At 37.7% G+C, this 12,431-nt stretch overlaps 1 protein-coding gene across 6 annotated transcripts in view; it reads right to left on the bottom strand.

Annotated features, from left to right (window-relative positions):
- Positions 1-6,151: 6,151 nt before the first annotated feature.
- Positions 6,152-12,431, bottom strand: part of csmd3b (CUB and Sushi multiple domains 3b) — a 382,687-nt gene continuing 376,407 nt past the window's right edge. For all 6 annotated transcript variants that reach the window (XM_085147502.1, XM_085147500.1, XM_085147498.1 and 3 more), the window contains one exon: positions 6,152-11,813. In XM_085147502.1, the coding sequence (XP_085003628.1) occupies positions 11,654-11,813 (160 nt within the window). In that variant the 3' untranslated portion in view covers positions 6,152-11,653. The remainder of the gene's footprint in view (positions 11,814-12,431) is intronic.

Here is a 12,431-nt window from a genome sequence, read left to right as displayed (position 1 = left end):
TGTGGTTTTCAAAGGTTTAGAATTGTTTATAAAAAGTACTATAAATTGCTCAGTTTCTATTTCTTTTAATAATATCTTCCTAATGTTTCCGTTAACCCTTTATGACGCTTCACCACCAAACTGAATTACCTTATGATCTGTATGTGTTTTCCCGTCTCAAATCTCCAACAGGGAAGCTGCAGGACGGCTGAAAACAAAAGAAAATATAATTTAAATTAAAAGGGTAAAATCAAACATGCTAAACGTAGATAACTGCATCTGCACCTGGTCCCAAACAACCTTTTCCTTTCATTAATGGATCAGTAGGGACAAATTATGATCTCTGTCTTTGACTTTGTTCCAATTACCCTCTCAACACTCTCTGCTCTCTACTCACATGGGTACACAAGGGCTTCATACACCAAAGGACTTCTCGAGGAGCTTCACTGCATCATTATCCTTTCCCCTGGACCCTGCAGCCCCGGCTTGTCCCACTTAGAGTAATACACAGCGTCTCCGCCAGAGAGGGCATAATTAAAAAGTATTTAAAAAAGGAAGGTGTTAAAGGAAAGTGCTACTGAATTTCAAGAGGGCAAAAGACAGTTTTTGGAGGAATTTCTTTTATGCAATCTGTGTCAGGAAGAAATATATAGCAACTGTTTGAACTGCTCACAATTAGTCCATCTGTAAAGTTAAGCAGCATATCTGATATGTTTTATGCTTTTGACTTAGGTACAAGAATTAAGTACCAAAGGTCACAAAGCTCCATCCACTGATGACACACAGTCTATAAAACCCAGTGCAAATGCACACATCAAACCATGACATCATATTTTGCAGCACTGGGCAGTGTTACTGTTTAAAGGTGATAAACCTCGAGAAACACTTCAGCAGTCATATTTAAAGCATCCCCATTCCCTTAGCCTGCTATGTAAAAGCATACATTTTAACCGAGCGGAGCCTTTTTCTTCAATGTTCACCCTTTTATTCTAGTGGCTCACAGCGAACAAGTCACACATTCATATTTTTTGTTCTTTTCACGGCACCTGTGACTAAGTTTGTCATAATGAGGCACAGGTTTATTTTATTATTTCAACATCCACACGTTTTTTGGTTGATTCATCAGTGCCACTATTCTGCAGCTGATTGCTGCCAACACAGAGCTGTTCCACAGATACGACTGTGGAGGCATTTAGAGGTAAGATGGCGCCATCTGCTGCTGTTCCGTGGTAAATGCAAATCAATCAATCAATCTTTATTTATAAAGCACTTTTCATACAAAAATATAGCACAGAGTGCTTTACATGGTTAAAAGCAGCCCACCCCGCCCACCCTCCAACTCACTCCCCACACTCTCATTAACATAAACGATCATGGATACATCCCCCCCCCCACACACACACACCCAATGAGAATATATACAGGATAAAAGATAAAAAGATAAAATAAATAAGAATGGGATACAATATAAATATACATAGCGTAAGAAGTTAAAAAAAATGAATAAGAATAAAATCAATAAATATTAGGTAAAACCTATATTAATAATCTAAATAGAATAACAGGATATAATAAATAAGCATAAAATAAATAAACGTTAGGTAAAAGCTAATACAATTACTGGCTGAAAGCAGCCAGCTTAGTAGGGATGTAGAGAAAATGGGCATAAATAAATAAATAAAATAATAATTATGATAATAGGGTTAAAAAATCAAATCTTAATTTGTGTAAGTACATTTCTCTTATTGCTGTTTTGTCTACTGTGGACTGATGTGTGAAGTGGGAAGATCTGATTGCTTTTTCCAGTCACAGTGTGTTTATGTGACTGGAGGGATATTTACATATAAATGCTGTAATGCCTGAAGAAAAATTGTGTATTTTTGTTAAGATATAGCAAACCACAGTTTGACTGATAAACAGCATTCTTGAATTTTCCATCTAATTCTGTGTAATTCTGTGTAAAGTGTGCTTTTAATATTCCATGAGAGCGCTGACTACCTAACGGCATATTCCTGGATTTTATAAATATATAAACAGACGACGTATTGGCAGCACATTGTAAAGGCTGGCAGTCTTTGCAGAAGGCACTTTCTCAGGTCACCTGGCTCCATCTACCGACAGCACAGCAAAGCTGAAGAAAATCAAGGGCAACTGCACACATCAAACATACTTTATTTTTTACTTTGTTCTTCAAATATTTCTTTTTTTCCTTTTGCTCAGATTTGGAGCACAGATAGCTGAACAAATTCCAGATTGCTGCAACTTGATTAACAGACGTGAAGAGTTCTGATCTGCATCCAGGCTTTGGAACAACTTTTACATCAAAGGGTTTCAGGAAACTTAAAAAAAACCAAAAACGTCTAAAATCTAGGCCATGCTTTCTGAATAAAAAATTGGTTTCTTGCTGATGTTGTCTCAGGTTAGTTTAACTTCTTTTCGCATCATTGTCTCCGATCAGCTGAAGTAAGGTATGATGTAAGAAACACAGACATAGAGAACTGTTCAAAACAAAGTTACAGAGCTCACCTGGCACCATCTAGTGGATGCATTAGGTAAATAAAATAAGAATCAAATGGTACCCGACACACTTCTCTTATAAAACTGTCAGCAACACAATCAAGCGTCTCTGCTAACATTGAGTATTCACCAGTTTACAAATACACATTTCATCTGTGACCATGCAGCACAAGACGTGAAACCTGTTCAGATAAATTATTTGATGATCTCGGTCTTCAATGTTTGCACTGAAAAACATACGAATGAGAAAAAACAGAAAAAAACCCCATACAAAACAGGATGCTGAAAGAACATAAAAGTGTCTATGTAGATTTTATTTATGTTTTTTTTATTTTTCTGTATCTGAAAGTACAATTTCAACCACAGTAGATCCCACCTTCCTGGATTCTTTATTTGATTTTGTTTCAGATCTACCAAGCACCAGTGGTGTCAGTGTCTGCCAATCAAAGCAGCCACACTCTTAAGTCAGGTATCGAAGGTGGATGAGCCATAAAAAATAATGTAAATGGAGTTTATAAGAAGTGAGAACCTATCTTTTGCAGGAAAAGCCATCTGTTACAGCAGGCTGTAAACATGCTTTTTTTAATGCCATAAAGTTGGAGCTCATGGGATTTACTCACTTTTACAGGCAGCATCAAATGGCCACTAGTAAAAATGTAGTTTGTTACTGATGTGTAGGAGATTTCCATGGCCAAGCAGCTGACTCGTGTTCTTTGGAGGGACGAATCATGCTTCTCCGCCTGACATCCTATAAACTAGTCTGGGTTTGATGGCTGCCAGGAGTTACCAACAGTACTTGTCCAGTAAAAGGAACTCTTAAAGCTGCAGCATACCAAGACATTTTGAACAATTTCATGCTCCCAACTTTGTGCAGTTGGGGATGGCCCCACTGGTGTGCAACATAACTGCACACCAGTGCATAAAGCAAGGTCCATAAAGACCTGGATGAGTGAGTTTGGTGTGGAAGAACTTAACTGGCCTGAGTCTTGACCTCAACCCAAAAGAACACCTTTGGGATGAATTAGACCAGAGACTGTGAGCCATTTAGTTATTTTAGTTACATCTCCTTAACAGCTAGTTTCCCTCAGAGCAACATTTAACCAAATGAAAAGGTGGTGGTTGCAGTTTCAGAGCTGTAGAGGCATCGTTCTCATCTTCAGCTGAAGCAGCTGACAGACATTACAGATTATTATCAATAAAGATGATTACTCATCTGACCAACAGTAATTTACTTAACTATCAACAGAGTTGCCCAACTAAGGGTTTGTCCACATCTACACTGACATTTTGAAAGATTTAGCTAAATGTAGCCAACAAATTTTATTTTCTTTGGCCTTTTATTCACATATGAAAATTGAACTTTATTTATTTATTTTGCATTTTCGGTTAATTAATAAAACAACCACAACATTCAGTTTTCAGGCAATTTGAAACTTTTTTTTGGAGACCTGAAATGTCTTTAACCCTTTAAGGCCTACTGGAGTGGGAACGCTCCGTTTTGCCTAACTATTTTTAAATCCCGGTAGAAGTGCATCCACATAAACTAACGCAATATTTAGTTTTATTTTTTTTGCATAGGAAACATGAAGAGTTATACTTGCATCTTATGCATTCAGCTTGTCCCAGGTCACGGTTTCCTTCCACATATGGCTTTGCAAAAATTGCATAAAAATCACTTGCAGCAACAAAAAAAATTATATTCCTGACTTTGCCGATCTGATCAGCTGTTCATAAGACTTCCTAAGTTGGACATCAGCGGGAACTATCGCATGTCCGCCATTACCTGCCAAAACCGGAAGTGACGTTTTATCTTACGGGAAACGTATTTTTTTTTCCCTTCGGGCATTTATAAAACTATACAAGTGTTTTTAAAAGTCATGTTTGACTTTATGCTTTTCTGTGTAGTTACTGGGATGCTTAGAACTCAAATGACACTGTTGGAAATAGTTTATTCTGATGCACATGCTGTTTTTTTTGCAAATTTGCATTATAATATTTATTTCATTTTTCCTGCACTATATATATATATATATATATATATATATATATATATATATATATATATATATATATATATATATATATAAAAGATGCAGCTCAAAAATAAAACTATGAAGACACTTAAAATTTAAATTAAAGTTCCTGTGGTTGGAAACTATTTTGTGCAACTTTTTTGCATTTACAGTTTTGAGAGATATACCTCTGAAATTTCTCTAACTAGAAATGTGTGTAAAAAACTAAAAGAAAACAAAAATGATTTTCAATTTTTTTGTAGTTTTTTGCACTTTTTTGTTTTTTTGCAATTTATGTAGTTACCATGGCCTTAATGCATACATATTAGGGATGGGCCGATCCAATATACAGTATTGGTATCGGTCCGATCCTGACCTAAGTTACTGGATCGGATGTCGAGGAGAAAAAAAATGTAATCCGATCCATTAAATATCACAAAAGCACCTCAAAAAACTTGCGACATGGCATAACCCAGGTAGTGACCTTAGCACGTGGGAGCAGTATGCATCACGTGATAAAATGGCTGTTGTGTGCGAGACCTGTCGGCGGTTTGGAGTTGACGCTGAAAGCATCTGGAGACTGGTTTGAAAACTTTTTTTCATATTTGTGTTAAGTTTTGTATCGAAATGACACAAAATTCAGTCTCAGGTTAAATGATAGAAACAGCTTACACTGACATCCATCTTGATAAAAGATGAGTGTCATAAGAAGCCGAGTTTACATTTATTTGCACTGCTTTCCACTCTGGGTGTCTATTTATGTTAAAGCACTATGAGTCAATCTCTGTTTTTTAAATGTTCTATAAGATATAAATACAACACACGTGACAGTCAACACAAAACATTTATTTCTAAAAAATTTATTAATTTAACACTATTCAACAAGCTACATACTAAACTTAGCGAATAGAAGCAAAGTATCGATCCAATTGTGCAAGTATCGATTCAATACCAATACTAGCGCAGGTGTCGATGCTCTTGATATTTGACTCAATCCCCTCACCTCAACTTACAACCTTAAATGAATATGCTTAAGTATGTCGGGGTCTTCTTCACCTGTAAAGGGAATATTGGCCAGATGCAGACTCTGCTATATCGTAACATGAAGTGGCTCTTCTAATTTCCTGTTGTTACTGCATATACCTGAACAAATTTGTGCATGCCTTTGCTTAACTACCTTTTGACCAGTGAAAACTGCGCTGTGTCCTCTTCCCTGTTTCTTGCTTCTTTTCCAGCAAGGTGCAGCAGCAAATAATAATGTTGGATTTCCAGTGATAAGAACTTCCACGGTTCTTGAATGTTTAGGGAGCTCATCTCAAGGTGAGATACTGTAGCGACGCTGTATTTATATTCATTTCAGTACACATTGCGCCTGCTGCATTTCCCCTGCAAGGGATTTCCTGACTTTGAAAACTAGTTTTCAAGTCACATTTGCACCTAAAGCAACATTTAAATTCCACATCACTTTACACTGCAACACTTAATCTCACATATTTTAAGCTGTAGCCTCAACGCTGCTTTCCTCATAAAGAGAAATATGTTCAGGTGTTTGCGAAGCATAACTCAGCTAAGTGGTTACAATTTACAGTTTTCAGAAAGCCATTAAAAGTAACGAGACAATGATGGAAAACACACTTTCTTTTTTTACAAAAGCAATTAGCCTTTTTTAATTTTACATTGCATTGAAAATTTACATAATAGAGTCATACATTTTACAAATTATTTCATCATAAAAATATATTTCTGTACAAAACACTTTTTTATTCTATATTTCATCTTTTTTTTTTTCTCAAATGGTGAATATTTCCAATGTCCCCCAGGCAGGAACGGCTTTAAGTCTTTCAAATCACAAGGGTCTTATTGCGGTCAGTCAGTAGGAAAAGCTTGTGGCAAAATAGACTGAAGCTTAGAAAAAAATTACCTCTGATGACGAGTGAGGGGAGCAGAGGGCGCTGGAGCAGGTGTGTGTGTGTGTGTGTGTGTTTGTATGTATGCATGTGTGCGTGCGTGTGAGACAGAGCGAAAGGGAGGGTCTCGTGGTTTTTGGTAGGCACTGTGTCAGATTCATACTGAAGAAACGGCAACAAAAGCAACAACAACAACAACAAGAGCGGTAACAATCAATCCGACCTGTAATAAGAAACGATGTCATGATAGCGTTGAAGTGCGGCACAGTCACAGCATGGATAAACAAGGAAGTCGCAGCTAACTTTGCCTTTAAATCAGTAACGACTTTAAAAGGAGTTTTCTTGTCAGCTGGATGTGGTTGGCGCCTGTGGTCACAGCAGCGGGGGTTCTTAAAACAAAGTGGATGTTTTTGTTCACCCTGGCACCCAGACTCATTAAAAAGCCTAGTTATCCATCATGTGCGGGACCCCAAAACTAACAAAATTCAGCCTCTCGTTCGCGAAACCAGATTCTTCAAAAAGAAAACAACAAAAACAAACACTTTTATTCAATGAGCAACAAAGCTGCAAAACAATGACTAATGCTGATTGATACTTCTATTTCTGCCTCCTGTTAAGACCAATTAATATGGTTTACTACCAGGCCCTTCCCTCGTGATAGTTAATTTACTCTGAAAGGTTTCACACAAAAACTCAAACATCTACTCATCTCTCAGCAGTGGTTCATTTATGGTACATGAAATCATTAGAAAGGCTGATATCAAGTGCAACAACAGTGGCAGATAGGGGCAAAATATAGAAGAGGTTGCAGAGTGTTTATCAAAAGGTGGCAGATCACACTGGAACAACAACAATCACAACAAAATAAATAAATAAATAAATAAAATTGAGATCATATGGCTGCTTTTATGCAATATGCATGAAATAAGAAAAAAAAAACAAGCGTTGGCTTCAAATAGTCAAGCATTATGATAAATGGGTCAGTTCATGATTATAAATAGATTATAAGATTTGAAATTCACTGAACACAGACATGCGTGTCATTAAAATCTGTCTGTTGTTGAGCAACACTCATGTTGGAGACTTGTAGTGCCAAAGATAATACAAACCTTTAAACCTAAAGAGTCAAATGGGGTCTACTGATTTAACATGATGTGGATGTTAGAAAACGGGCAAATACATTGTAAGATCACCTAAAGACGATCAGGTCTGTCTGTGGTGTGATTCTGATTCACACTGAAGGCATCCTGAGTAAGATACTGAGACACGAAAGAAATCCATATGTAGGGTTCAGATGCCATGTGCGCTGTGAGCTGAATATATTTTTTAATAGTAGCTTTGCTGCATCGCTTTACAAGAAGGCCATCAAGTTGTCTATTTAATCATATTTTCCTCATATATTGTCCTTAAAACATGTTTTGGGCTAACAAAAAGCATCATCTATTTGTTGGTGCACCAACTATCAAACAACATCAACATATGTAATTTAAGTAGTCTTTAATTTATACACACTTTATGTGGCAACAGACACATTTAGCTGCCACAAGTAAAATATAATGTCCTGGTTCCTGCAGATTAAACTGTGTATGTTTTGCAACTAAATAAAATTTATTTAAAAATTGTCATAATTCTGAAATGTATTGAAAAACAGATCCTAAGTATTGCAAGTATTTGTTAATCTCTTTTATGTTTGTCTCGTTTCCTTATATAAAATATATAATAGAAACAGAATATGACATGTTATGTAACTCAAATTTGATCAATATATCTATTTAAAAACTCGATTTTGGGCAATTTTATCAGTTTTCATTGTTAATAAGCACTTGTTTTCTTTTATTGTGGCCTTGTACTGTAAGAGACGATAAAAATATCCAGAGATGGAGCTGGATGAGAGTTTGTCTATCAAACAAATGGGCTCCATTAAAATATCGACTTCCTGTGTTGCCATGATGACAAAAAGGTTTGTTGAAGTATACTACTAATCTATTATAGATTTAAAACATAACTAAATAAACAGCTATTTTTAAAAGTACAAGAGTTTTAATTCACTATTTTCTGTGTCCTCACTGCGCCAGCTAGTTCAGAAATCCGAGCTGTTACTCCGGCTTTAGCTTCACCCTTAAAATGTTGTCGGTGTGTCAGTGGAGATAATTACATATTTTTATTGTCCAACATCTCCAGTGCAGGATTCGGAAAAATGGCAAACAAGTACAAACTCTACCAGGTTTTGGAAATCTGCCACCTGTGATAAATGTAGACTAAGGCTACGTCCACACGTACCTGGGTATTTTTGAAAAACGCAGATTTTTCTATGCGTTTGCACCTTTCGTCCACACGTAAACGCCGTTTTTGGTCACTGAAAACGATTTTTAAAGATTTTTAAAAACTCCGGCCAGGGTGGATATTTTTGAAAACTCAGTTTTTGCATTTACGTGTGGACGAGAAAAACGGAGGCAATGCAGAAAACGCAGCGTCAAAGGTGTGTGCATTTTTTGACGTCACACTGTGCGCCACATTATTGTTTTGGTGAAATGAATTTCTACAATACTGTTACTGTTAATTGTACTCTCTGCAGTGTTTAAATGCTTACATATACACACACAGTTACTGTCCCTCCACACATACGACTCGGTTCTGCTTCTATGCCCCAGCTTTGTTTACTTTTTCCCACCGAGGCTTCTAGACTTCTGATTGGCCAACATTTCTGCACGGTTAGGAATATATCGCCACCTGTTGCTTTGGCATCTGCCTTTACGTGTGGACGGGATTATTTTTTAAAACGAAAACGGAAAATCTCCGTTTTCAAAAATACCCGTGTACGTGTGGACGTAGCCTAAAACCATTTAAAAAGCATAATTGTTGCTGGCAAACCTTGCATCTCAACAGTAACGACAACAACAATACCACTGATGCTCATGATTGCCCCAGTGGGAAAGACGGTGCATGTGTGAGGGTCTTCAAAATACAGAACAAATTAAAATAAACCAGCTTAATGTTACAAAGAAACCAAAATACTGCTTGTGACTTCTGTGAATAGCACATAATTATAATGTCTTTTATTCCGATGTTTCTTTCTTTTTTTTCTAAAAACTCTGCTATAATCTGTCTTTACCCTTTAGCCCCTCCCCTGTGGTAAATATATAGCACAAAAATATAGGTGGTGAATGCTCCCGAATATATATATGCAATAGATTTACAGATCAGAAGATTCTGCAGCAGTAAGAAAGAAAGAAGATAAGCACTCTCAGAGTGCAGAATTACAGTGGAACAGTGTCCACAATTGTAGGGTTACAACCTTGTTGCCTTTCTTTTAGCCTGTCTATCAGTTCATGTCTGTCTCTGCCTCCTGTCTGTCCTTCTGTAAGCCTGTAAATCTGTGTTTAAACTGTCTGTGAAGTGGAGACATGGATGGAGCCTGCAACAGTCCGAGACCAGGCTCATCGTCTTTGAACCTGTCTGTCTCATTGCATGACTGTTAATACCAATTGTCTCTACCTGACTCTCCAGATTTTGTATGTGCACCTGTCATCATTTGTGTCTGCCATTCACCCTGTCAGTAACCTTTCCGTCCCTATGCTAGTCCATCTCTCAGCGGGCAGACAGGTAGTGTTCCCATGAAATGTGCTTTAGTGCCAGAGCCTTCTCTGTTTGTCAAAGTCTTTCTCTTTGTTAGTCCATCAGAGTCCTCTGTATCCATTTAGTGTCTTTCTGGTCAAAATCCATTTAAATTCACAGGATCAGGAACATCTTACCTCATATTCTGTCTGATCTGATTCATTATGTAGAGGGAGGGCTGACCTCTCCCAGTAAATGATTTCAGGTTAGACAGGCTCTGATTGGCTGGGTTACAATTTCAAAATCTTCTTTTTTCTCTTAATGACTCCCTTAGTCTACTTCCAGTTCAGTTAGGGCCTGTCTCCATCTCCTTAGCCTCCTCTCTTATCCATTGGATGGGAAGAGGCAGTTTATCCTTTAGATGAGACAGTCTCTCATCCTTTCTCTAAGTGCTAGCTCCCCTTTAGACTCCTTTTAGTTTTGCTGTGCTCTAATCCCAGTTCAGTTAGGATTACAGCTCCATCTCCAAGGATGCCCTTATCCTTCGCTTAGGAGTTAGTCTCTTTTCAAAGCAACTTTCGCAACTGTCTGCTAACATTAGCCATCTTAGATCCCATTTCAATAGAAAAAAAGACAAATACTGGCTGGTAATACCAGCCTGTGGTTGTAATGGAGACAGGAGGTTGTCCTGTCTGGCTGTTAGGGTGTTGTATTCCATGGTTGTTTCAGACATAGTTTCCTCTTCACAAAGCATTAGTCCGGTTTACTGATGGTCTGCTGGTGACAGTGTTCTCTTTGTACTGTCAGTGTTGAAACCAAATAGTTATAAACAGTTTTCTTAACATCACAGTGTCTTTTATGACATCATCTTCATGTCACATCTCCCCATCTGTGGTCATTGTGATTACGTTTGTTCTTTTTTTTTTTTCCATATTTAAGGACCTGTTTAATACAGTCAGTTTGACAACATGTTACATATGAAAAATATTTTTTAGTGGATTATCTCTTTGATCTCCAACTACAGCTGGGCTCTGACGATGTGCGCTCTCTTTCTCCAGGCACGAGTGATCATAGATCCCACTCTGGGTCCTCCTCTTCACAACTTTGTGTGACATACAAAATTTGGCATTGGGTTGTGATAACATGTCATGATGTCCAACTAGCAGGTCATGGCTTAATCATTAGTACTCATATTATAGATAGTGAGAGAGGTTAAATAAGAGGTTAGAGTATAATGGATGTATCTGGTTTGGAATCCAATTATAAAGAATCCATGACCCGCTGAGTCTTGGGGTTAGAGACAGATAATAGCCAGTATGGTTTTCCATTCAGTAGTATCCCTTTCCATCTCTTGATGTTACATCTCCCATTGAGTTCACACTGGCTGCTTGCTTCTATCAAAGGCAGCAGACCTTTTGTGTTCATACTTGTTCAAATTTCATTTGCGGATACAAAATGCTTTCAGTGACGGAAACCAATGCTGGGTTTTGGTTTCAGCTGGAGAGCTGGGTTCGATTAGGTTTCTGGACTGGGAATGAAGGTCTTTTGTAATCAGTGTGCAGACCATGTCGTTCATGGTGAAGTTTGCATCGAAGCACGGAGCTTTTGTCTTTCGTCGTCTCTTACCAGCCGTGGTCCCATTGGATATCTGAGTCATTAAATTCAAGTAAGGCCAGTCGATCCTCAAACCATGGTGCATACGGTGTTTAGATTTGGATCAAACCTAACAGCCTTCCCCTCCACAGCCTTGGCGTTGGTGTTGTACATGGGGTTCTCAAAGGCGGCCTGGCCGTTGTTGTTTTCATGGACTGAGCATCCTGTGTATTGTGTTTTTGGTGTGGTTCTGTGCAAAAAAACAACAAAGAAAACCACACATATAAAGAAATCATAAATACACCATTGGAGAAGCAGAAATGCTCTAATTGCCTATTAATGTTAACATTACTGAGCAGCCAGTGGACAATACAGAATGCAGTCTTGAGAGTAGAAGCATTGTAAACAAGCCTTAAGAAGGATTAGAGAGCGTGTTGCACTTTTTAGGAAGCCTAGTGAGATTCCAATCAGCTCATCCAAAACTAATTCCTTCAGCAAGCCTTTTTTTTAAAGATATTAACAGCAGAACAGAAGTTATTTGCATCTGTTAACAATGCGAACACAAGTCATTTGTGCTTAAACCATATCTCTGAAAAATCCAATTTACCACCTCCTAAACAGAGTTGTTTTGCGGCACAGTTTGCAACAGACAGTGACTTAACTGTCTTTGAGCACTGCAACAACCAAACCATTGAGGGAGGCATTGTTATCACGAATTAGACAGCTTCCTAAAATGTTAACAATGCCTTTTTACTTTTTGTACATTGTTAATGGAAAACAAAAATGAAACCACGATGCAATGACAGGAATGTATTCCTTTCAGCTGCTGAGATGCAGCTGAATGACACTTCAAAGGGATACGTGCAGG

This window comes from Neolamprologus multifasciatus, chromosome 22 (assembly GCF_963576455.1).
Source record: "Neolamprologus multifasciatus chromosome 22, fNeoMul1.2, whole genome shotgun sequence".
NCBI lineage: Eukaryota > Metazoa > Chordata > Actinopteri > Cichliformes > Cichlidae > Neolamprologus > Neolamprologus multifasciatus.
Note: the sequence above shows the minus strand (reverse complement) of the source record. Positions and strands in the feature narration are given on the sequence as shown.